The 25,956-nt window shown below is 43.3% G+C and overlaps 3 protein-coding genes across 5 annotated transcripts; 1 reads left to right on the plus strand and 2 right to left on the minus strand.

Annotated features, from left to right (window-relative positions):
• Positions 1-210: 210 nt before the first annotated feature.
• ubl3b (ubiquitin-like 3b) lies at positions 211-5,685 on the minus strand. 3 transcript variants are annotated; one of them, XM_061287973.1, is made up of 7 exons: positions 5,525-5,683; positions 5,341-5,444; positions 5,116-5,229; positions 2,742-2,850; positions 2,133-2,219; positions 1,962-2,039; positions 211-1,591 (listed from the first exon to the last, which is right to left on the minus strand). In XM_061287973.1, exons 3-7 carry the CDS (start codon positions 5,140-5,142, stop codon positions 1,539-1,541), a joined length of 354 nt encoding a protein of 117 aa, XP_061143957.1. In that variant the 5' UTR covers positions 5,143-5,229; positions 5,341-5,444; positions 5,525-5,683; the 3' UTR covers positions 211-1,538. The 3 variants fall into 3 exon arrangements, with proteins under 3 accessions (XP_061143957.1, XP_061143846.1, XP_061143909.1); XM_061287862.1 differs by lacking the exon at positions 5,341-5,444 and having other exon boundaries at positions 5,525-5,685; XM_061287925.1 differs by lacking the exon at positions 5,341-5,444 and having other exon boundaries at positions 5,509-5,683.
• Positions 5,686-6,662: 977 nt separating this feature from the next.
• foxo4 (forkhead box O4) lies at positions 6,663-14,488 on the plus strand. The gene is made up of 3 exons (XM_061287629.1): positions 6,663-8,413; positions 9,248-10,665; positions 11,418-14,488. Exons 1-2 carry the CDS (start codon positions 7,961-7,963, stop codon positions 10,652-10,654), a joined length of 1,860 nt encoding a protein of 619 aa, XP_061143613.1. The 5' UTR covers positions 6,663-7,960; the 3' UTR covers positions 10,655-10,665; positions 11,418-14,488.
• A 330-nt stretch (positions 14,489-14,818) lies between these two features.
• sesn4 (sestrin 4) lies at positions 14,819-24,546 on the minus strand. Its single transcript, XM_061287736.1, has 9 exons — positions 24,280-24,546; positions 19,759-19,956; positions 19,224-19,406; positions 18,763-19,014; positions 18,217-18,319; positions 17,888-18,012; positions 17,653-17,819; positions 17,425-17,569; positions 14,819-16,769 (listed from the first exon to the last, which is right to left on the minus strand). The coding sequence occupies exons 1-9, from the start codon at positions 24,526-24,528 to the stop codon at positions 16,680-16,682; spliced, it is 1,512 nt and encodes a 503-aa protein (XP_061143720.1). The 5' UTR covers positions 24,529-24,546; the 3' UTR covers positions 14,819-16,679.
• Between the last annotated feature and the right edge of the window lie 1,410 nt (positions 24,547-25,956).

Here is a 25,956-nt window from a genome sequence, read left to right on the forward strand (position 1 = left end):
TGCATCACACGGTCTGTGCATATTAATGAACGTTTACGTGTAACTGCTACATTACAGCTTTCCAGTCACTTGACAGGTTGGTGTAACATCAAATACAATAAAATAAGTTTGCTGACTATGGAACCGAATTTGTATCGTTTTGTTTTATTCCACGTCTTCCTACAAATGACACAAAACTGAAGGTTCTGACACCAAATGAAACCATTTGCAGCAGGTGTGAGAGGAATTTATTTAAGACAGAATTCATTATCATTATTAATATTCACACTTCTATACAATATGCCATTAAATCCAGAGGTCATTATAATACTTAGAACACCAAAGGTCAACCATTCAAAGACAGCCTATTAAAGTACATCGTGTATAAAACAGATGACGTGAGGAGAGCTAGCTATTAGGCAGCCGTTCAAGCTTTTCTCCAGAGTAAAAAGTGGGGGAGCATTTGCGCTATTCAAGATTGATCACTTTATCATACAAGCGCCGAGACAGCCCACTTTGCATGTTAGTTTGCACATGAATTCTTACGGACTAAAGTTCATAGCAGTGACACAGATGAGACAAAAGGATCACAACGCAAAGCACACTCGAAAAGGGAAAAAAAAGCTCAACGTTTTCCCACCTGTAAGCAAAGCTCGTCGGTGCTCCCTCGGCGACGAGCTTTTTCTTTTTTCTTTTTTTAAAGTGTTTATCAAGCCCCGATCATACCCGCGCACACACTCGCACACAAATACCTACACACGAGATAAAAATCGATATATTTAAATTTCAATATTAATGATATTACTGGATTCCACAATAAAAGGCAAACGAGAAGTAGAGACAGCATTCAAAGAAACAGGAGGGCAAATCCACAATCAACAAGACCCCCTTCCCCTCCAAATAAATTTCGTCTTCATCTTCAACTGGACTGGCCTGCTGTGACCTTGACCACAGCGTGTTCCCTTTTAAAGCCGACAAGGCCGGCCCTTTTCCTTTCTTAAAAGTCTACACCCCCCAAACCCCTCCATGCGCCCTATTCCCTCTGGTCCGAACGAAGACACAAACATTTTCATGGCACAGATGCCACCGGTGCTGAGGCAGAAACGTGGGATGAAGAAGATGGCACAAGTTCCGTTTGCTCCTCTGAAGGAGATCAAATAACATCCATGGAGAAGAAGAAGGAGGAGGATGAAGAACAGCACACACACTTGCCATTAAACTGGTTAAGTGCATTATGGGGTTAACAGCGTTCAGTCAGAGCCGAGTATCCATCCACGGAATCTATTCAGGTGTGTTTGTGTGTGTGTGTGTCCAGCAGTTCAGTGAGGGCACAAATGTTGAGGATATGTTGAAATGTTTGAACTTAAGTGTTTTGCGTGGATAAGTTGGCACAAAAAAAAAACAAGCCGTTGACAGGACGAAACAAAAACATCAACTAGATTTCCAGTGAATTTAGTCAACCGCTGACGGGCGACCGGCAAGAGGACGACGTGTGTGTGTGTGTGTGTGTGTGTGATATATATGCATTTATATGAGGGTGTAGGGGAAGGGTGGTTTCCTTACAAGAGGAGACAGCAATTGCTCTCTGTGGTTTTTTCTCTGTTTCTTTGACCTAAAAAGAAAGCAGAGACAACAAGAAGTAAGATTGGGGATGATGATAACAATTCAGGAATGGCTTCGTTGTGTTGCGCAAGCTGCCATTTTCCCCATAGCCAATCAAAGAAATGCTGCAAACTGCAATTACGAAATCTTTTGTGTGTTTTGATTTTCAGCTCTAGTTTACGTGTCCTCAAGTCATCTGCTTAACGGCGCCTCTGGTGTGATGAGATCGGGTTGAAGCCAGGATAAGAGGACCCGGGAGGGTGCAAATAAGGAAATGAGAGCATCGGCGAGAAGGTGCTTGACGACAGCGTGTAGTCTGGCAATTAAGCCCGGCGTGGAGTCATGCAGGCGCAGCGCACTGCTCTACTTTATGCGCTCACCATGAGAGTTGGGCTCCGGAAGCGTCTCCCTGGCAACCAGGTGCATGACGGTGGTCCGGCCCGGGGGCAACTTCAGCGCTGGAAGAGACACATGTTGATTTTGTAATCTTTCAGCGAATGATAAGAAAGCGACACATTTCTTTTCATTTGAGTTCAAGGAGCGGCTCGGACCTCCGAGGGTGACGTTGCCATGAAGGAAGCGTCCCTGGAAGATAAGGCGCAGGATGCTGGGGCTGCTCACCCGCTCCTCCTCCCATCCTGGTTGGCAAACACAAGCAAAGAGAAAGTCAACCAGTCAGCTAAAGTCCGGTCACCTAGCTCAAATATTCGGAATAACATTGGACGCATTGTAAACCACCTACATACAGTTCAAAAAACAAAAAAAACGTTCACTTAAGTGCTGGTCGGACATTTTTTTTTTTAAGCAGCTGCTTTGATCGCCCAACTGATGTACTGTTGCTCTTTGGCCACCAAGACCGCTTGCCTGCTTCATCGATTTATGAAATTAGGAATTTTGTTAAGCATTGTTGTCAATCCGTGCCAGCAGCAGTTCTGGCACAGCCAGCCCAACTTGGCTGCCTTCATTGAGTTTTTCGCCAACAGAAAGTAGTACAAAAGTTACTAATACACTCAAGAGTGACCTTTAGACAAGGTCAAATTAAGTTCACCGGTCATGGTTGATTGAGTTGACTTTCAAACTTCGGCGCAGGTTAGCGGCAGTCATTCCCTTTTCTGCCGCGCGCACTCTTTACAAACCCATCGAGTGCAAACGCTGCTCACCCGTGGGCCAGTTTTCAAACACGTGCTTGGCAATGTCCGTGGCCGAGTCGTTTGGCGAGAAGGTGAAGTCCTGCGTTTTCCCGCTGACCAGGATGAGGCGGAGGTTCACCTGAGACAACAAAACATCATCACATCATTCCCGGCCGGGAGTGCATCCCTCGTGGAATCCGCCTTCCACATCTAACCTGGGCCGGCACGAGGAAACTCGTGGTGGGGGCCACGAGGAGACGGGCATTCCCGTTGGCCAGACGCCGGCGGAGACGGGGGCGGGGCCGTAAGGGCGGCCTGCTCCCATGCGTCAGTCTGTCTGTCTAATGCGCTAACCGCAGGTGTCCCAGACAGCTCTGGGCCATGTTATTAAATTTGCATGGCCTGAAGAAGGGGAAGGGGTGGGGGGTGACCACGAAGCAACATGCTGGAACAAATAACTAAAAATAGCACGGGGATTGCTGCTTCAAAACTATGCAGCGGGAATTCCAAAAGACTCCAGGGTCATATCAATGAGAAGAACACAGTGGATGCGGCAATTAGAACATCTGCTTCAGGGTTCAAATCTTGGCCAGTTTTTTATCATTTCCTCAATGTGATGTTCTGTGATTTGGAAAACAAGCACTGTGGAAGCTAATCATGTCATTTTTAGCCCATTTGTATCGCTTGAAACTGCTCCTAAATTTGACAGGTCACAAGACCAATCAACCACGCTTAATGTGACTTTTCCGTTTGTTGTGCGGAATCAATGTGAAAAGCATCCCACTGTTAAATTGTGTCAAATTCCTCGCGCTTTGCCACAAAGAGGCGAAGTGGGACGAACAAAGGGAATTACCACGAGGTGTGACGTCAAGCCGGGGCAATCCCGCTCTCTGATCTGTTTACTGATACGACAGCCCCCTTGACCGCCCCCCCCCCCCCCCTCCTTCTGAACCCAATAACCTTACAGTGGGGTTACATACCCATGTCATTTCAACAAGCTTCCCCTCCCTCTCAACCCCCACCCTCCCCAGCCAAACGAAAACAACCGCCAATCTGCCCCCGTTTCCCGTGGCAACACGGTGCATCGCGACTGTCCTTGAGATTCTCCAATCCAAAGGTCCGCAATATCAAATCCTTCAAACGCTGTTACAAATGACCCTTTTATTTATCTTGATAATGCGGGGCTCTCAAAGGCTTAGCCGTCTTGATAGCCTTACATTTTTCCAAAAAACAACAAAAACACCAGCAACCCTGCTAATGCTTCAGGGAACACATACTAACATTCACCTCAATTTGGTTCAGTACCTTGAGCACCGTTTATAAAAAATAAAAAAAAAATCCCGGCACAGAATGACCTTCATGAGAAGATCAAAATAAACAAATTGTTTTTTTTCTCCATTACCCCCCTTCATTTCAAATTAAAGCACACTAATAACAAAAAAATATTTTTTGAACGTTTCTTTTTTTTTTTTTTTAGTTGTTTCTCACCTCTGCTATAACGGACTAGATGCTGGGAGAGAAAAACCTGTCAAATGACACGCTATCATTTTCATTGATATCCGTGCGTGTTGCCGATCAGGGCACAGGGGTCACGGCAGGCATGGATTTAGCGTAGGCCAGGCTACAATCAATGGGGTGTCCCATCCTTAAAAGGAAAGTAGGGCAATGTTTTAACTGAGATTAGACAGATGGCGCTCACGGGGGCAGCAATCACTGTCTCGGCTAAGTGTTTACGGACACTGGTTAATCCGTTACCCCTGACCCACGTCCACCCACCCAACCACACACCGAACGACACAAGTCAAAAACCGAGTCAAACTGACAAGATAATCATGGAAGAGCACCACTATGACAATAATTCATGATTGATAGATGACGCCAAAAATGTGGCAAATATGAATATTTGTCACAGGAAAGTGCTCATCCTTAAACCTGTATTACACTGAGCGTCAAATGTTTCAATCATCATCAATCATTCTGATATTTTCAGCAGGTGATGTGGGCATGAGTAGAGATGCGCACACAAACATGGATGAGGATCAATCCCATATTTTGGACGTCGGCACTGCACTTGTAAATGTCTTTTATTCCTCGCTATCTAAGAAAAAACATGAAACCTGAAAAGATCAAGAGTGCAGTCTAAATTATGTGAATTCTTGAAAAGTGGACATTGAATATATTGGTGGAAATAAAACTCATAGTTTGTAATGCAAATTCAGAATCAGATGGCAGATAAATACTCTAATTTGCCTTGGTCAAATGACAGAATGATTTGTTTACTTGTGAAGCCATTTGCGAACGCTTCGACTTTTTTCACCGTGTGACGTCATGATGATAATAAAATGTGCGAAGCGTTGGACATAAGGCAAGCGCGATTTAGAAGGTACTGCAGAGGCTGACTGACCATGTCAAGGTCCCGGTGAGTGCTCATGGCTCAGCGAAGAGACAAGGCAGTGTAGCCGGAGCAGAGTGGAGGCAGGACGGATATGCTTCAGCTGCAGCAGACGGGGCCAGAGCCCTGAAACAAACAGCACGACGACATTTTAACAAGCTTCCTCAACGGCGACAGCCGCTTGGCGTCTATTGTGTGATCGACGGCGTCGTAATATCATGCACTTGCTCTACCCACATTTGACAAATATACGTGTAGGTGTCAGACCAAATCGAGCCCATCGAACTCCGGGGATGGAAGGAGGGGGGTTCAGCTAATGGTAGCATTAGCTTACGCCAAACCTGCCGCCGCTGGCTATTAGGAAGCTAAATGGCTAAGTGCAAAAAATCCACGGCGTCCAGTTACCTGACGTTGAGCTCACCTGCATTTGACGAGGGCGGTCAAAATGCGCATTCAGCAGCGTGGAAGAATCATCGAGTGACGCTTTTCTGACGGGGCGAATTATCGAGTGTAGATGGAGAAGGCTGACTGTGGAGCTTGTCGGCTAATGGTCGGCAAGACGCCGGATGTCAGCTGATAGTAAACACACAAAACAGCCGCAAGGCACACTGGGAAATGACGTTCATACACGACGATTGCTCATTCATAATCTAAAAGGACATAAAATTACTCATATATATATATTTTATTTGTAGGGCGCTTTTCATGCATAAAACATAAACATAAAATAACATACACAATTAAAAGAAAAACTAAAACGTTTAAAAAAGATAGATATAAGTACATACATACATATAAGCGCAAGTGCACTCTTTGCATCTCATCCTACTGCGCAAAACATATTTGCGAAACGGTCGCACAGATTCCCAGTTTAATAAGTCATCCAGCAACCTATGAAAGCAATACGTATCTGTTTTCTTAATTCAGTCAATAGCAAAAAATGAGTAACAAAACTACACAAAATGTACAGCACGCTACTTTGTATGTTTGAGTATAAGCAGGAAATTGTGTTAATCATCACACATGGGCTCAGTGAGAAAGAAAACAACAACTAAAATTAACTTTGCGTTTTGAATTTAATGGGCCATCATGATATTGCTTTGGCATACACGTTATTACCATGCCTCCTGTTTATCTGTTTTGAAATTGGTAATTAGAATAATAAAACAGAAGAACAGAACACATTGTTACCAGCCAGGTCAAACAATAACCGACATGGAACACACTTTGGCCTCTCACATACAATCTGACAAAATATACAAGTTAGTAGTTGGTAATGGCTTCAGTATCTTAATTATTATCTTTTTCACGGAATACTGAAGTAATGATTTGAAGGCGTGCTTTTACCCTTTTCTTGATTGGTTTTACTCTAAAGTAAAAGTACTCCTATGTACTTTAGTACAATTTTTGGGTACAGACCTCTGGTTAATATCTAATTGGCCCGCGAGGACTGTATGTACCTGGAACTTGGGACGGTTACGTAAGACGCTATAAAAGGTTCAAGTTTTTGTTTACGCCCGCGTTTCCCAGCGGAATGACTACCTTTCCCAGAATGCACGTGTGCGCATGCGCAGTGCGTTTTACTTGACAGTGGTAAACAGACGTCAGAAGGGAGTCTTCGCCTCGAGTCAAAACAAAACAAACGCAAACAAACTATTCAAGACACCCGAGAGGAGCATCTTCCGTCCACCGGGACGACCACAACAACCAGATGAGTCGTCACTGCCTCCAAACGGCAACTTTGAACGAGTTCTAGGCGGCTTTCGGCGGACTTTTCGGCGCGTTCCAAACTCCGGAGTAGCAGCAGCTTAAGCGGCTAACGTGACCGGGGGGCTACCCGGGCTTGTTTTCCCCAAAAGTTGGGAGCCTCACCCCCGGGGGACTCAACGCCACAGCCTAAAGGGATTGCCTTGTCGGCCACTTGTTGGGAGTCTAGACATAGACATCGCGGGGGAAAAGCCCGGCGCGACGTGCTCCGGGGCCTCGGCGGCGGAGTCGGAGGCGTTTTGTAACCGCCTCTCTGGCATCGTGTGCGGCGCCACGAGTGGACAAACATGGCAGATGGCGACATGTGGCGGATTGTGCACATCTAAAAACACTGCACTTTAGTTGGGATTCTTGTAATCGCGTACAGTTTGTAAGTAAACTCATCTCCCCCTTTTTCCTTCCACCCAAAATTAATGATTTTATATATTTTTTTAACTCCACGAGTAAATACATTGGTGACGTGATTGTTATTTAATTTTGGCTCTGGCTGGACTGTCAGTGTAGTAGTGGTACGAGTCGTTTGCAGTCTTTTTGTCTATTTTTCTGGAAAGTTTTTATTTTAATAAATAGGACGAACACATTTTTTTAAATGTAATTTGTAATACTACTTAGAATCCTTCAAGGTCAAATTGAAGTGGCAACGCTTCACATTATTTACAAACTCATCCATTTATTGTCCATTACTCCCTACTGCTAAAAGTAGTGCTACTAGATGCAAAGTACTTTTCAGTTTTTTCGCATGTTTCCTTTTTTTAGTCGATTATCCGTCTACAAGGGAAAATTACTATTGTAATTTCAAACAAAGGCGCTCCCGTTCCCTCCTTCTATATAAATCAGAAGGTTTATGATAGTTAGTATTAAGGAGATTATTTGGGTTCCCTAATCTCCAATCTGAGGATTAACTGGAGCTATTGGTGTGCCCAGATTATTACGTCTTTTTTTTTTTTTAGGCCCCCAGTGTTTACTCCCAGTGTATTGTTATTGTTGTTGTCCTTCCTGGGATAAAAACATTTGGAGGCTTGAAAGTAGTTCCGGTGTTTTGGAGTGGAGCGGAAGTAGCCAAGTGGTGGAGGTGAACGAGAGGATCACCATGGAGGAGTTGCCGGCGCCGCCCATTGACCCGGATTTTGAGCCGCAGAGCCGGCCCCGCTCGTGCACGTGGCCGCTGCCCCGGCCAGACATCTCGGCCGTAAAGCAGGAAGCCCCCGATGGCACCGAGTCCGCTGCCGGCACGCCGCCCGCCGATGATGACAAGCCAGATCCACGGCACACGGTGGCGGCGTCCGAACCGGAGAAGGCGGCGGCGGCTGCCGCCATGGCTGCAGCGGCGGCGACTGACCCCAACGTGAGTGGCGTGACGCCCCGCAAGGGTTCGTCCAGGCGCAACGCGTGGGGCAACCAGAGCTACGCCGACCTGATCAGCCAAGCCATCGAGAACTCGCCCGACAAAAGGCTGACGCTGGCGCAGATCTACGAATGGATGGTCAAGACGGTGCCTTACTTTCGAGACAAGGGCGACAGCAACAGCTCGGCCGGGTGGAAGGTCAGTCCCTCGTTGGGCACTGTTGTCATAACACCACTTTGCTAAAATGTAAATCTAGATTTGTACCTTTTTGACAGCAGAGTACAGTGACGTAGAATGTAATTGTAAATAGAGAAATAGGTAAAAAAAAAAAAAAAAAAAAAATTCTTTTTGACAGTATTCATAGACAAATAGAAAAATGGGTTAACCATTAAAGTAAGAAACACTTAAATGTAGAAAAATACTTCATACCTAACTTTTTTTGCCAGTCTTTAAGATTGAGTAAAGAAAAATAGGTCTAAATTTTAAAAGTTAGATTTTAAATGTAGTAAAATCTCCTGTCGTCTGCAACTCTTGACTGGCGAGTAGCATTTGTATTTAATTAACCTTCAATTATCCAGAGAACGACATAGAGAACCGATTGTCATTTGCAAAGCCGACCTGGCTAAAGACAGCAGAGTAAAATGAACAATAGAGAAATAGACAAATTGTCAAAAATTATTATTTTTTTAACTTGATACAAAAGTTTTTAGTCAGTTTTTTCTTTGTGCTGGTTTTCACCTATCATGATCGTCTTTGGATAGTTCCCCCTCAATAAACAGTTGGTTAATACTATGGCTGTAAACTGGAATCATTTGGGAAGCAAACACATGCAAAAGTTGGCGGTGAAGCGTAACATAAAACTCCTCACCCCAACATAGTTCTTTTAAAGCTCCTCAAATCACTTCAACACAGTTACTTGGTACCGAGATGCCAAAGGATGGCGCCCAAATAAATCGGAACGTGTGAATAAGAATAATTATGTGGGGAGCATTTGAAGAGTGGCTTACTTGAAAGAGCTTTTTTTTCTCGTAGAATTCCATCCGCCACAATTTGTCGCTGCACAACAAGTTCCTGAGGGTCCACAACGAATCGACGGGCAAGAGCTCCTGGTGGATGCTCAACCCAGAAGGGGGCAAAACTGGCAAAGCCCCCCGCCGCCGCGCCGCTTCCATGGACAACAGCAGCAAGCTGCTGAAGAGCCGCATGCGTGCCAAGCAGACCAAGAAGCAGGTTGTCGCAGGGGCCGGTGCCGGCGGAGCGCTGCAGGGCGACGGCGCGTCAGCGACTGCAGGGGCCGGTGCCGATAGCCCTAACTCCTCCCAGCAGTTCTCCAAGTGGGGCGTGAGCAGCAGCAGCCCGTCGTCACGCGGCAGCCTGGACGACGCCGACATGTGGACCTCCTTCCGTCCGCGCACCAGCTCCAACGCCAGCACCCTGAGCGGGCGGCTGTCACCCATCGCGCCGGGCCAGGAGGAAGACGACAATCTTCCCGAGGATGGGCTCTTGGGCCGCTACGCTTCTAGCGCATTGACGCCCACCCTGGCCGAGACCCTGATGGAGGAGCTGGACCTGATTGACGGGCTGACCCTCATGAGTGGCCAGCAGGGTGGCGCCAGTCCCAGCACAGCCCCGGCAGCACCACCAACTCCGCTGCCGTCGGCAGCCACTCTGCTGCCTCGCAGCTCCTCCTCCTTCCCCCCCTTTCATCACCTGCAGGCACCGCAGACATCCCCCCAGGCGGCGGTGGGACCCGCCGGCAAGGACGCCACCCCTAGCTTTGGAAATTCCCTCTTCAACTCCTCTCACGGCACCACCCACTATGGTACCCACGTGCCCTCCAGCCTGGAGGCGTTGCTCACCTCCGACTCCCCTCCTCCAACCGACGTCCTCATGGCACAGGTGAACACCCTGGTGCCTGCCCCGACGGGCCTCATGAGCTTGGGCTCCCCGGTGGTGGGCATCAGACCCAAACCCACCCAGCTGCTGCTGGGGAAAGGCCTGGAAGCCAACGCAGTCGGGCCTCAAAGCCTGCAGGCGCCCATGCAGCAGCACCACCTGCACCACCAGCATCAGCACCACCAGCAGCAGCACCACGCTCCCCTCAGCCTGGGCATGATTCTCTCCGGTATGTCCCAGGACCCGCTGCAGATGCCCGGCCTGAAGGTGCAGCATGCCACCACGCAGCACACCGTCCTCCCGGGTGTGGGGCCATTTGGGGCGCCGCCTTGCTTCCAGGCGGCACCAGAGCGGCTGCCCACCGACCTGGACGTGGACATGTTCACAGAGAATCTGGACTGTGATGTGGATTACATCATCAACAGCGACCTCATGGATGGAGACGGTATCGACTTCAACTTCGACCCAGTCCTGCCCCCTGGGCAGGGCTATGCGGGGCCTGCCACCACTCAGGGCTCTGCCCACCATTGGGTGCCCAGCTAAAGGCTTGCCAAGTAGGTTCACTGTTGTTTTCTTGCTGCCCTTAGTGTGCTCTAGGATCAAATGGTGTCCACAGCAAGAAGTAAACGCCAATATTTGTTGTATTCTGGCTCCTTTTTTATATGTTGGTGCTCTGTTTTTTTGCTCTCCTTAGTGTCCACTTGGATAAATGCCTTTTCTTTCAACCTTTATTTTCTTTCTGCCCTTAGTCTCCTCGGGTTAAACTTGTCCTGTAACCGACAAGTTAACACGAGTATTTATTTTTTTTCTGTTATTTTTCGGGTGCTCCACTATCTTGCTGTCCTTAGTCTCCATTTGGGTCGTTGTTACAGCATTTTGTTTTCTTTCTATCTGCTCTTGGATAGTATTTGTTTCCTATTTGAGAAGTTATCACCAGTATTTTTGTTCATTGTTGGTGCTTCACGAGCTTGCTGCCATTAGGCCTTGTTAGTGCTTGGATAAAAAAAAAAAGTCTCTATCAAGACGTAAATACTCTACCTGTGTTTTTACTTACCCCTTTTTTTGCCTTGTTCCTCTGCTTGTTAAGGTGTTTTACGGCTCTTAGTCTCCTCTTGGATAAATCTCACCCCCTCCCTGAGAATGAAAAAGAAATATTTAGAAGTATAACAATAAAGCCATTGATGGTTAACATTACTTCAAAAAGTCAAATTCCCATACCTACTTACCAGAAAACACAAATGTCAATAATGTTGACAATTTCGTCCTTCTGTCGCTCATTCTTTTTTCTCATGTTGTTTCTCGCCAGGAGTAGAGAAGCCACCTTTCCACCCTCCTGACGTGGCCAACCCCAAAAAAGACAAAATGTCCCGCCACATAGTCACGCGGACCGGCCTCTTGTCTCGTCACGTGCCAACGCAACCACCGACTATGCATACCATTTTTAGCTCCGCCTCCCCATCTTCCTCCATTTTGGCGTTTTTCATAACCTGGCTGCGGCCATTTTCAAGACTTCCTCAATTCTGCCTGCGAGTTGTCAAGATGTTTCGCGCAAGCATCTTACAGGTGGACACGGTACCCCGAAGCTTCAGTACCTCAATGGCTTCCACATGGTGACCTTGAGTGTGCGTATTGGCCAGTTTTCCCTGGAAGCACCTGCAGATCGGTACAAAACGAGGACGCCGATGATCATTGCTAAAACAAGACGATACATAACTTTTTTTTTTTCTTTGGCTGATTCAACACTAATTGCTCTTTGGGCAATGTAGTCTTTTTTTTTTTGTTTTGTTTTAACTCCATGCGGTGTGTAAAGTAGTTGAGTAGGGTACACACATAGCGATAATCAGGATGCATTTCTACCCCGCCTTTACAATCAAAGTCTGCAAAGTCCTGACTAACAGACATCTCAAAAGCGGCTGACTTTTGATGTGGAAAGAATTCATGTTAAAACAGCACGGGGTGTGTTAAGACCTCTTAACTGCTTGGAAAACCATCAGGATTGGCGATTAGAATAAAGCTGGACGACAGTCAATAGCTGGGTGGACCCATACGATAATTGTTTTTCTTCTCTGATCTAATTAGACAATCATCAATTTTAAACGTATTCAATATTTACAATGTAACTTTTCGTTTGGGCCTCATGGATTTCTTTATCGACTTGGCCGCTGTTTCCCGCAGGTCACACTTGGTACTGCGGTAGACATTTGCTCTGAAGGGAGGAGACTGGCAATTGTTGGAAGAATCTTTTTTTTCCCCCTGGTCGAATGGGGGCTCGATGATTTAAAAATAGTATGTGTGTACCCCGCTTTAGACATGATTTATATTAGGAGTGAAAAAAGAGGAAAGAATGCAATGTGCAGTTGAACTAATAAAATGAAGTTATTTGTTTTGAAATTTTTAGGGCATTTGATGTTAAATTGCCATTGGATTTGGCTTCTTATCAAATGTTGCAACGTCATTTTTGATTTTGTTGTAAATTCTGTTTTTTGATTAGCACTTATGTACAACCAGTACCATACATCCCAACTATTGTTTTCGGTTTGAAACATTTCGACACGCGATGCACACGTTGCACATAAACAATGACACACTATGCAGATTAATCAAAAGAATTTGAAGGAAATTTTAAGCAGCAGCAGCAACAACAACAAAAACACGAAGGGTTTTGCTATTTTGTCATGTACCCTCACTAACTTGAAATATAAATATATATATATATTTGGTTCTAGCTTTAATATACAACATAGATGGAGAATAATAAAAAAGATGCTACTTGTATTTTTTTTTTTTTTACATTGGAGGATGCATTTTTCAGATTTGTAACAGCGATTTTTATACACTTATTTTTGTAAAAATGTATGTGCATGTAGATTTTTTGTGTATAACTCTTCCAAAAGAACACTAATATTTGCATGGCATTTAGGGGGCACACTCAACCTGACCGTATCTCACTGTACAGATGCTTTTTTTTTTTTCCTTTTTACATATTTTTCTTGCTTTTAAACATTAGTCATCTCAAAATGAAACCATAAAAACAAAAAGACTCATACAACCATTACCTCTCAGGGTCGCTCGGAAGAGAACATGCACAATCATGTGACAAAAGCAAAAAAACAACATATTTATTTTTCTGTTGCGACTGGAAACTTGCTTTTTAAGACCTCTGCATCTTTTAAAAAAAAAAAAAAAATCTGCTATGCATTTCACTTTTTTTTTCAGGTTGGATTTTTTACTTCCTGCCAAGATGAAACACTAGCATGATATTTCTATAACGTGTATGCAAATTGTTCTCATTTTTTGTGTATTTAATTTTCTGGTCATGTACAGTTTCTTCACCAGTCATTTCAGACATTCAAAAACAATTTGTTTAAAAAAAAAAAAAAAAAACAAAACAGTAAGTTGACAAAAAGAATGCACTCGATTTACTTTGAAGTGGTGCTACGAGTAAGTTTAAATGCATACTATCAGGGCCTTGTTGAAAGTTACCTTCAAGAATTAACAATAATGCTTTTATTCATTTCATCTTTTTTTATTTTTAGTATCTCACTCTTTTACATGTTAGTCCCCAAACCTCTCACTTAACTAGATGGAGTCTGACATCCCGATCATTTAATTAATTGATTTATGGAATGTTAAATATGAAACTGGACGTGTGCGTATGTTTGTGTGTGAGACAAATTGCAGCATTCATTCCATATTCTTCACATTTACGAATAAACTCTTTGCCCTTTAGACAATTCAGCGCACTAGTTGCAACTTTTGCAGCTAGTGACCAAGTTTAGCCTGACTAGAACTAGTATTTGTCCGACAAGTTGTCTTATTAGTGAGAACAAATTATTACCCTACATGCTAAATGCTAAAATAAAAAGCAGAGCAATTATTGGATAACCTTGATAAAGAGGTTACTCGTGCTTGACACATCTTCATGCAGCACGTGTTAAGGATTGATTTGACCAAAGTGGGGAAAAAACACGAGAAGTAAACCACACCAGTGTGCTGAATTAGTACTAGTAGGGACAAAGAGTGCTGAATGTGGAATGAATGCTCCCAGGGCTTTCCAGAAGTGTTCTGGTGTACTTTGCTTTGGCTTGGCCTCCATGCGAGGTCACTCCACTTGTACTTGATCTCCATTTGATATTTTTATCCCCTTAAGCTAGTGGTCCCCTTTGATGAGTTTCTTTTTAATGATCTGGATAAATTGCTTCCCCGTCAACACAGTATTTTAGAACTGGGGTTAACGAGGGGAGAGCAGAAAGCAGTTATGTTTATGATGAATTTATTGATTGATGGGTTGATTTTGAAAAGTATGTTTGCCCTCTTTTGTCCTCTTAGAGACGCGACAAATAGAAACTTGTCGAGTCAATAAACTGCTTTAACCCACTTTGCCTTCCTGCCTCCAATCCATTGGATGTTTTTCATATAGTTTTTGGGGTGGGTGTGAGCTTTTTGAAATAATTAGGATTTTCTTAATTTGTTAATTTTTTTATGGGGTGTGGTGCATGTTTTAGTTTTTTTTCATGCAAATGAACATCTTTGATAAATATATGGTGTCCATTTTTTGGGGGGCATGTATTAGTGCCTGTGATTGTTTTGGGCATGACAAGTTATTTTTAGCGTCTTCATTAGAGTCTTCATCACGGCACTTCCTGTGGCTGCTCACTAACAGGTGCCAAAAAACCCAAAAAGTGGGAAACAAGCAAGACAGCAGCATTTTGTTTTCTTTCATAAAGCATCTTTATAGAAAGGAACACATATATTTGCATCTTTTTTTTTCATGTCGCTCCGTTTGTGTCCATAATGATGTCTTGTTCAGGTTGGTGTGGTTGCAAGATCCGTGTGGGTCAAAGGTTCGTTTTGCCTTGTTTCCAGGGTTTTTGCAGGTGTCGTTTCCAAAGAGGAAACAAAAAAGAAACAAATGCTTCAAGTCAGTTGGAGGATTCTTTTCCCTGGTCTTTTGTTTTTGTTTCCGATGCCGCTGCAGGCGACAGGGATCATCACAAGCTCTCTGCTTCCATCCTAAAGGTGACTAACTGTGCTTTCGTTGCTTTCATATTTGTCATCCAACTGCCACGGGAAAATTTTGGAAAACCTTTTGAGTCCAGCGGAGAAGTTTTTCCAAGGAGCCTCTTGAAATTATACTCCCAGTTATCATGTATATCCAGCCCAGAAATGACAGAAAAGTTCAAAAGTTGGTGATTGCGGAATTTTTTTTTTATGAGATGAGGCATGTTAAAGAAAGGTATATTCTCGGAATACAATGCTAACCTTACCAACTTTGTAAAATATTTTCCCATTTCTTTTCAAAGAAAAAGGTCATGATCTTCGCAAAAACAAATTTTGCGTGTGTATGTGTGTGTGTGTGTTCTATACATACACTCATATGTATATATATATATATACACACACATGCATACACGTCTATTTAGGCATGTCAGTGATTCATTGGCATGGGTATGCGCTTTTTTTGCAAACGACTTTTTGGGGACCTAAATTTGAAAAGCACTTGTGCTTCGTCAAATGTTCTAATTCTAATCATAGCACAATAACAACAACAACAACAACAACAGTGTACAAAAGCTGTCAAATTCCCCCACAAATCCTTCAAAAAACATGTTTGCGTCTCGTTCTGTTTGCCAAACGGTACCGTGCATTTTCTTTCCATAAAGCACAAAAACATCCATTTTGTTCAATGAGCAAGGAAAACAAAAACAATCATTTTGTCGATGGCTCAACACCTTCTTTTTGTGTGTGTGTGTTTGTACCACAAAGCGCTCACGTACAAACTTACTCAAAGTTTTTTATGTTTTCAGTCAGTCACAAACGTTTTTCAGCAGGTCTACGAATAAAAAAAATCCCACGTCACGTCTGTCTTTCGCTTGCTTCCTCGCATTATAAATATATATATATACTTTATTTTTATTTTTTAAAAGTGCTTGTTTAAAAAGAAACTAAGGTTGTTGGGTTTATTATTTTGAACAAACAGCTCAGGAGATCCAAAAGGGTCCTTCAAACAATACTGAATGAGGATTGTCCTTGGAGAACATTCAACAAAACTACACAACTACTATTATAAGGAGAGTGTTCATGACGGAACAGTATAAATACTTACAGTACTAAGCACAAAAAGCTGGAGAGATTGGGCTTCAATTCAAGATGAGTCTAAAATGCTCAAGAGCCTTTTTGTGTGAATTCAATTCGACCTTCTGTCAATTTTTGAATGCACAACTGTTCATTATTTCACTACTTTTTGCATGACAGTAAAGAGTTGAACACACAAAAAGTATTTGATCAAGAAGAAATTCTGGCCACGTCGGCAATTAATTGTATTCAGGAGTTTACAGGAGGTCAAATGAAGTTGACCTGTAAAAGTTGATGTGAATTGTCACCCAAAAGCTGAATACTATTTTGTGAGTTCTGTCTGAAGTCTTTTCAGGATTGCACATGGGGAGAGACGGTGTGGCACATCTTTGGGGCACACATGCGCTCTTCCTAATTTAGACGTCGACACGTCAAGCGGGTGTACCTCGATGGAGAAGGAAGAAAAAAAGAAGCGTGCGCTTGCGAGAGGCTCTCAGGCGATCATGTACTGAGTGATGGCTCTCAGGGCGTAAAGGAGCTCCGCTTGCAGACGCGCCTCCATGATGAGTAAATTCATGTGGATCTGGGAAAGGAGGAGAAAGACTATTGCAACAAAAATGTGCCACATTTTACGTAGAAATCAAACGGTAAGATCCATATCGGGATTTCCTATGGGTTTATTTTAAATCTTTTTTTTTTTTATTTTTAAATTTGTTAAATCATTTTGAATCAGTTTTAAGAGATGTTTTAATTGTTTTTTTTACCATTTTTAGTTTTTATTAAAACACGCAAAAATATATCTTTTAAATACAACCATCCACAAATCAAACTCTAGTAGATAAGTATGAGTGCGTGGATATCCAAGTAGAAAAGGAAAAGAAATATCTCAAATGTCTACATTGATTTAGAAATGCCGTCATGGACATGTGTGTAAATTTGCCTCATCTATAAAATAGTCACCAAGATGATCTGAATGAGATGACTATTTTCAAGTCAGATCAAAATGGCCAATGTCCATTCTGAAAAAGTGGCCGTAGGTAGAATGACCATTTTTTAGGGGATGAAAATGTGGGATTTTAGTCATGTGATAAATATTTCAAAAATGTAAACTTGTGGGTATTTGGGCAATGTGGAAACAGTTCTGGAAGTTGGAAAAGGATTTTGCTGCCAAAACAATTGTATCCATTTTAAAGGAGAATAACACTCAAAATTGTCCATCTTTGCAAGGCTTGACTCACCCGCTCAGATGTTTTAAGAGAAGCCCAGCCAAGTGGAGACGCCGGACTTTTGCTAGGGTCGGGGAAACACGTGACGGCCTTGATGTACACCTTCAGATCTCGCTTCAGGAGCCGGTCCACTTCCCCGTAGTCGTAATCGTCGTACCTGCCGCCGGCAGTAAACAGTCTTTTAATCCGCTCACAGTTTCCACGGCGACAACCAAAGGACATATGAGATGGAAGGCCAACCGAATTCCCAAGATACAGTGGATGTAGTTCCAGACGGCCCTCTTCAGTTCGGGGCCGTGCGGGGACGACACGGAGGTGACATTTCGGAAGCGCTCGTCCAGAAGGTGGCCGATGTCAGAGTACAAGCGGTTGACCAGCGAGAAGCCGTGGTCCTCCCATGAGTAGTCCTGACCACGATTAAAAACAGTCACAATCTATCTATTAATCTCTACACGGTGTACGACCTTCGACTCACCTGAACTCGAAATACTTGGAAAAGGTCCTCGTCTCTGCGGGCAAATTCCTTGTAATCGAAATCGGGCTCTGTGACGAAGCGAGACGGGTCGGCGAAGTACATTATCTCGTCTTCTTCTTCAACATCTGGAAAAAAAGAACATAAAATGACTTAACTCCTAAATTGCCGATTTTTTTAAATTCACTTTAAAAAGTAAATTTTAATCTGCCAGCAATTTATTTTGGATGTATTTACATTGTTGGCCTCTACATCTCAACACCCTATAATTTTGCATTGTCCAATTTTTAAGACTAATTTAAGGAAATAGACCTTAGTTGTTTTTTGTTTACCGGCTTGGTTGTTCAGCAGACGCTCTTCTCGCTTGTCTCGCTCTTCATGAGCTTTATGGCTCTTGTCCTTCAGATTCAACAGGTCACCACCCGAGTCCACAGACTGATAAAAAAAAAGAAAAAAAAAAAGAAAAAAATTTTACAAGGACAGTGTGAGCAATGATTGATTGACAAGGTGTGAAAACATTGTTGCCAGACATCATCTGCTAATTTGAAGTTTGTGTCTACTGCTTGGATTTCTCAACAGATTAGAGGTCAGTATAAAAAAAAAAAATCTGTTTTAGTAGTTCAATTGATAAAGTTGTGACATTGATTGGCTACACAAAAAGTATATTTTTATGCCTAATATTGCATACGGTAACTTTGAGAGTCAATTGTTTTTGTGGGGCATCTATAGGCATTGACGTTTAGTACCTGTAAACTTAAAATTCACAGAATGGCTCTGTACATTGTAAATTACTTTTTCCATGACATTCTAATTCGCTGACAAGCACTTGTACATAGCACTATTACAGTGACGTGAGTTCCATTTTTTTTTTTTTTTACCCAGCGTCGTGTTATTTGTTCGGCGACGTTGTCGATTGACTGAGGCCCGTTGGGGTTGCCGTTAGTGACGTCAAAGGCGCAGAAGGTAGGCGGCGTGCCATTGGGAGACTTGCTCGGGGGCGCCGGGTGGCCCCAGTCAGCAGCGTTGGAACCGAACACAAAGCTGCATAGAGAGTGGCAGTGGGCCAGAATCACAACGGCTTGAACCAGCTCGGCCAGAGACCAGCACGGTTCGCCGCACTTCAGCAGCGTCTGCGGGAACACAGTTAGAACTAGTGGTTAGTGGTCAGCTCACGGATAAACACATGCTAATAATCGGGACAAATTGGACCACTTCTCCCCCACTTTCCATCACAGTCAGGGAAGGTCTGATTGGTGGATGTGTCTGAATGATTATTATTCCAACAATGAAGTGCATCCTAGCGTCAAGGTGAATGTGTTGATTTAGTTTTTTTTCCCACCTTGATGTCCGAGCAGGCAGCCAGCCAGGGCTGGTGAGCCAGCACCTTGTTGATGTGGTCGAGCAGGCGCAGACGCGAGGGTGCCGCCTCCAAGCCCTGCAGCCACAGGGGGTCACCACCCAGCCTCAGGAACTGGGCCGAATGCAGGTAGACCAGGTAATTGCAGTGGTGGCGTGCCGCTGCCTAAAAAAAGCAGCAAAAGATCAAATGAGAATAAAGTCGCGCAGTTTCAAGAAGAAAAGGTTGTACACAAGTCGGCACACAACATAATAGTCACTGAGGCGTTACTGATCCTATTTAAAGAACTAATATTACTGTGGCGCACTGAGCAGTGACTGTTTTTGTAAATGCCTGCATTATACTGCCCCCTCGTGGCCAAAGTACACACACCAGAATGGGTCGCAGATTTAATTCTTGTACAAACCATGTATTTAATCGTGACTTCACTGTCTAGTATTTTTTTTTATTAAGTACACTATTATAAAGTTATATTTCTAATTTCAAAATCCACGAGTTTTGCCTTTTTTTGACGCACCATGATGGCGATGTAATGGCGGCAGGGCAACGGCAGAGGTCCGTCCATGTGCAAGATGTAGTGCTGCGCTCGCAGGAAGCTTTCCAAATACTGTGGGTGCGAGGCCATCTGCTGCGATACGGCGTCCAGGCTGCCGCGGCCCGCCGCCGTCTTCATCAGCACCAGAGACGCGCGCTCCTTCTCCTTGCTCACCATCGCCTGAACAAACAATCACAAAGAAGCAAAAAAAAAAAAAGCATTCCGTTGGAGGCACTCAAATAAATACTGCAGCATAAAGTGAGTTTTAATCAGTTTAAACACGTTTAAAGCGTGACCGGGCATTTAACTTTGTTTTGCAAGCCATTGGAAATGTGCGTGGGAGGGAGGAGGGGCAGATTGTGTGGTTGCTAGTGTGAAATCCCGATAGGTGATTTGAGTGGCAGGCAACTGTGCGTGCGTGCGTGCGTGCGTGCGTGCCCCCACTTGCGGCGTCCACATACACTTGGCGGGGGTGACACGGACTGCGGAAGAGTGTTTCAATTTATAGCCTGTGAGATTGTTGCTTGGACTCTATTTGGGTCAAGAGATGAAGCCTCTTGAGGAACTATCGTTTGGAGATACGGTGTAATTAGTTGTGGACTTTGCCAGACACGCAAGTTCACACGCGATTATCTGTAAACGCTGTTTATCGATACGAGCATATAAGAAACGTAACATGTGGAGTGAAGTGAAAAGTAAACGGGGATTCCAAATTGCTGCTAGAATTGTGAGTATCACGTCATTCCGACAATGTAATGTGAATGGGAATTCTAAGACAAAAAAATCTTTGCCTTTCTTGCCATTTTCACGTCATTCCAACATTTCTTAACACGTAACATGAATGGGGATTCACACATCTAAGAAAAGAAAACAAAAACTCGACTTTCCTGCCAATTGGATTTAGATACCAACAAATAGACAATTGATCTGATTGACAATTCAACAAGTCACACATGCACGCACAGACACGCACACGCGCAATACAAGCAAGAACAAATCCAAGCAAAATGCAGCGTTTAGAATTGTCAAGAATGAAAAAGTTTGGCTGTCATTTTGCCATTAATCCCAGTATGCAAACGATATTGTCTGTCAGTGACAATGGCTCATTCTGATTGGCTGTTAGCTCGTAGATGCAAATCATTGTATGAGATATATACAAGTGGACTAAGAGAAAGTACACAAAAGCAACGAAACGGCATATAAAATGGAATTCGCCGTAAATTAACCTTAAAACTTTTGATTTAGACTTAATCCTGCTTGTACGACTGTGTTGCGTAAGGTTGCATATACGTGTGCATTTTATTCCATAAAACCCATGGTATGATACAGAAAAAAAAAAAGGGCATTTTTATGCCGACTTGGAAAATGTGTTTTGCCATCATGACTGTCTTGGTGGGGAAACAATGAGGAAATGTATGATGTCTTTTCGCAAGTAAAGTGCGTCTAAGGGGAAACAGAGCCACAGCTGACTGGCAAACATTTCCCTTTATGTGAAAGCGAAAGTTCAAGATATCTTTCATTGACAATCTATGAAATATTGGTCCTCTTACTGCTGAATTGTAAATTCAGAGTACGATACTTGGAATGAATATTATTGTTTTATATGCCATTTTTAAAGTAAACTTTAAGCGGGAACAACAAAGAAGAGTTTGAGGCGAGCAGTCTTCGCTTCTTGTGTGTGAGTCTTTCTTTCATTTCCTCAAAGTGATTTTTTTTCCATGTCTTCAAGAACAAGCACCGATGATACGTAAAAAAGTGTTTTAATAAACCCATTTGGTGTTATGAGTGTAAAATTATATTCTAATGTCATGATTACATAATCTCTCCATTACAGTCTTATTTTGGTCCAGTCAGACACGCAAAGGATAAATTAATTCACTTCATTGCTATTGGCTGACAACAAACAAGTAAAGGTGCCGACACACACCTTACTGTGCACGCAGGTGGAAAAAAAAATTAAGGAGGGGGAACCACACACCCGCATGAAAAAGGAGAGCGGGTGAAAAAAAAAAAAAAAACTGTTGCATGTGGGTGGATACCGCTAAAAAAACCAAATCACCATTTAGGAGACGATGGGAGCTATTACAAAGCACATTTTGTTCTGTGCAGTAAACATTGAGAAGGAGGAGGGCATGACCGCCAAGGCTTTTGTGCATACAAATGCGACAGCAACACAGAAAAACCACAACCAAGGATGGAACTAATAATTAATTCTAAAATGGATTCATTGGTTAATTATCTTATTGATGAATTGACCTGATCTTGTGATGACAGGAATGTAGGCCAAAAGGAGCAGCCTCAGTGCCATCAAATGAGAAGAACCCCCTTAAAGTAAATGGCAATCTGATAGAGCACAGATTTTGAAGGATTGCTGTGAAAAACAATTTATAAAAGAAAAAAAAAAAGATGGACATGTGAAAAACACCAACGGGAATCAAAGTCAAAGGAGACAAAGACCAGGAATATGGCGGTAGCGATCAACACACAAAGACGGAAAACAAAATGGCTTCTCGGGGGGTACATGTGACATCTTGAGACGTGCGTGTGTGTGTGTGTGTGTTTGTGGGTCACAGTAGCAGGACATTTAATCCGCATGCCGATTGCGTCCCAATCACGCGGCGGGCCTGGCATAAATTCATCCGGAAACACATGGGCTGCTTTTGGCCGTGCAATCCGAACTGAGATCGGCCGCGGCACAAAACCAGCCAAAGAAGCCCCAGGATGCCGACGAAGAGGGGGAGGAGAAAGAGGGAAAGAAGAAATGAGGAGAAGACAATACTACAGCGGGGTGAAGAGAAGAACCTTTCATGAAGCCTATAAACATTAACTTCATTCATTATAAAAAATGGGCTTGGCCTTTCCATGAAGCCATTTGAGCATTTATTCAGTCTCCTTGACATCCAGCATAAGCTACAGGCACTTGTACAATCTTTTTTCTTTTCTCACTATCAGAAGCCATTTCAGGACACTATTTCTCCCAGGTCACGTTTTTATTTTCACAAATAGTGCCACTTCTGGCTACACAGTTAGCTGGTAAACTACTCTGCTGGAAACAATATTGGGCCCAAAACTAGCTCCTAGTCTCTTCTCCATGAAGCCATTTCAGCAGGTGTCATCTATCCGTCCGTCATGTTACTTGTGAGGCAAAAAACGCATGAGTAGACAATTGCATGATACTACTTACTAAATGACTAAGGTGCTGTGTCATTTTTTTCCCCACTACTGATATTACTTTTGGCTTACTAAAATGCAACTCAACAACGGTGCTGCACTCGAGGCCAAACTAGTGAGCATGTGTGATGCTAAGGGTGCAGAAAGGTCAAACAATGTATCAGAAATTGTTTTTCTAGTAAGATTCAGTCACTAGTCATTACTAGTGACGAGGATTTCTCACTAGTAATAGTGTGTGTGGGGGTGAGTGGGGTTGAGGGTCTTACTAGTACCAATAAAGTGTACTCGTGCATGGATCTTATTTTGTTTGAGTGATATTGAATACATGTTGAGACGTTCCCCGCAGAAGAAGAAAGATATGTGAAGAGGAGCAAGACAAACAAAACTGTGCTGCAGGATGAAGAAGAGAATCTTGCAATTTCACAGTTTTTTTTTTTTTTTTGATTGGCTTTAGGATCGAATTGTATTCGCCTTTGGTGCATAAAAATGCTTGTTGGTGATGACGAGAGCCCTTTCTCCAGCAAATCTTTCATTGCTCTCGCATTCCTCCTGCCTTTTTTTGCTTTCTAACTGCAGCAAACACGTCTCTCCTCTTTTTTGGACTAGAGACAGCGCCCCCTTATAGGTTGCAAAGCGAATAGCAGTGGCACAGGAGAAAAACAACTTTGATTGGCAGTCCTTGTTGAGCTGCAAAAACATCACTACATAACACACACAAAAAGAATGGCGCAGAGGATCAATCAATTTGGATGAAAATGCAAAACTGTAACAATTTTGCTGAGGCTTCCCCTGCACTGCACGTCCTCCTTCACTTGACACTTTTCCTTCCAAAATCTTCTCGGGTTGACGTCATCCCCCACCTCCAGTGAAGCTTGTAACTCATCCATTTCAACACAGCCCAGTGGTGCGCTTTTGCCACACATTTGTCATGATTCGTGGATAAACTATGGTCATAAATTAAATGTATACAATTAAGTCACATAAACGCGACATGTATTAAGAGTGACGAGAAAGTACCCTTAAACGGAAAAGGAACCATTCACAAAGTTGTTTCACGATGGCTACAAGTCAAAGAATCTAACGTGATATGGATATAACCCAAAATAAAGTTTTTAAAAGATGAATGATAAATACATTTTTACGATATTAGTACTGTTACGCCAAAGTTACCAGACTGAAAGCGAGTTAACAAGATTTCGGTGGTGCAATAAAACAAAAGTAGATATCAAATGTAAGAGGTTTTTTTTTTTTGGACCTTGAGCAAAATGCATGGAGTGCCCGCTATGCTGTTTAGCCGTTAAGTGCTCCCGTAACTTAGCCGCCTTCGCCTACCTGTTTCTGGACTCTCTGGTACTGGCTTCTGAGCGGGTACTCCATTTTATTCGTACAGATGATCATTTTCCAGCCCAGTGTGCTAATTACATGAACGCGGTTGTCTGGTGGGTCCCCCGCCGGGTGCTGCTTGTAACAAAAGGCGAAGGAGGAGGTGGAAGACCGGAGAAGCGGAGCACCGGAGGCCGCGTACGGCGTTCTGCCCCGGTAGACGAGTGACGACTGAGTCCAGGCAAAAGCTGCCAGCATGCGAACTGACAGCTACGACTGCAGTTTGACCAATCAGAGCAAAGGAGGTGAACGTCAGATGCCGGTTCCGTTAGCGGCGCAGCCAATCACAGTAAAAGATGGGCGGGCGTACTTGCGTAGCCAAGCTACTTGGCCAATCATAGCGTTTTAGATTAGTCTTTTTTTTTTTAATAACCTTTGACAATCGTTCTTCTCCTTTGCGTCTTGAATGAATTGTCAAACCTGTTTTAAATGTGCACTAAAAATAATGTGGAATAGATGGGAAAAGCCAATGACAGCAAAGGAGAGCGCGAGACTAGCGGGTCTAGCAACAGCGTGGCCAATCACAGCGAAGGAAGGTCGGAAAACGTGGAAGTTCCGGTGTCAGGTAGCCAATCACAGCACAGCGAGGGCGGGTTTGGCTGCCGAGGGGCGGACACTAAAGTGCTACGATGCCTTCGGCAAACAAGTGCACACAAAACACACAAAGGATCTAACATATAACAACATGCCCTCTATTTAGGACGCCAAGCTTATTATAAAAATATCAAAACAAAAAGGGACTTTTATCATTCTTATTAAATAATAACATACAAAGACTGTGGACATTAGACCTAGTGTGTATTTCTTTTAAAAGTGACATTCATACGACAATCCACAACATGAAGCTCGCACATTTATCTCCGTTTGACTTAATGAGACAAACATGGATGCATGTGAACAACAACTAAGTCTTTGATTGGATTGATTAAGCTGCCTTTTTTCCACGGAAGGGCTTTTGAATGGGAACACGTGTATTTGCACGGACAGAAAACAAAATCTGTTGATCAACAATATGAAACTCCCTATATTATGACTAGGGGTTTAGAAACAAGAATTCAATCAAAATCCTTTATTTTGGGTAACTGGCCATAGCCGATAGATAACGCAAAGATTTCTAATGAATAAACTTGTAGTGCTGAAATTTGAGCCAAGAATCAACCACTAAATTTCCTCATTCAAATTGGTCAATGGATTTGAATTGAAGAGCAACACAAACTGCAAGAGTCCCGAAAAAAACAATGGAACAAAGACCTGATGTGAATTTTGTCATTCTTCTTGCAAGAACAGCAAGAGGGACAAACAAAAAGATGGGAAACACTGGAAATTTAGAACTTCTACAGTTTCATCTTGAAGTTTTACCCCAAATCCTAATCCCGCCAACTTTCTGAGTTGTGTATCTTTTCAGTTGTTTGTTAAGGTTACTGTAAAACTGACACAGTTGTGATTCTTTGCATGGCCTTCCTTGGTCCAGTTCTGTTGTGATGAATAGGACGATTGTTCTTAAAGCGCTCGACATAACAGTTTTAAATCAAGTTGTTTTTCACCCACTTGTGAAAACAGGAGTCACGGCATTCCGGCTGTCCTCAAGTGTGTACACATAATATTTTTTAACTATGAATTTTGCCC

The sequence above is a fragment of the Syngnathus typhle genome, linkage group LG1 (assembly GCF_033458585.1).
Source record: "Syngnathus typhle isolate RoL2023-S1 ecotype Sweden linkage group LG1, RoL_Styp_1.0, whole genome shotgun sequence".
NCBI lineage: Eukaryota > Metazoa > Chordata > Actinopteri > Syngnathiformes > Syngnathidae > Syngnathus > Syngnathus typhle.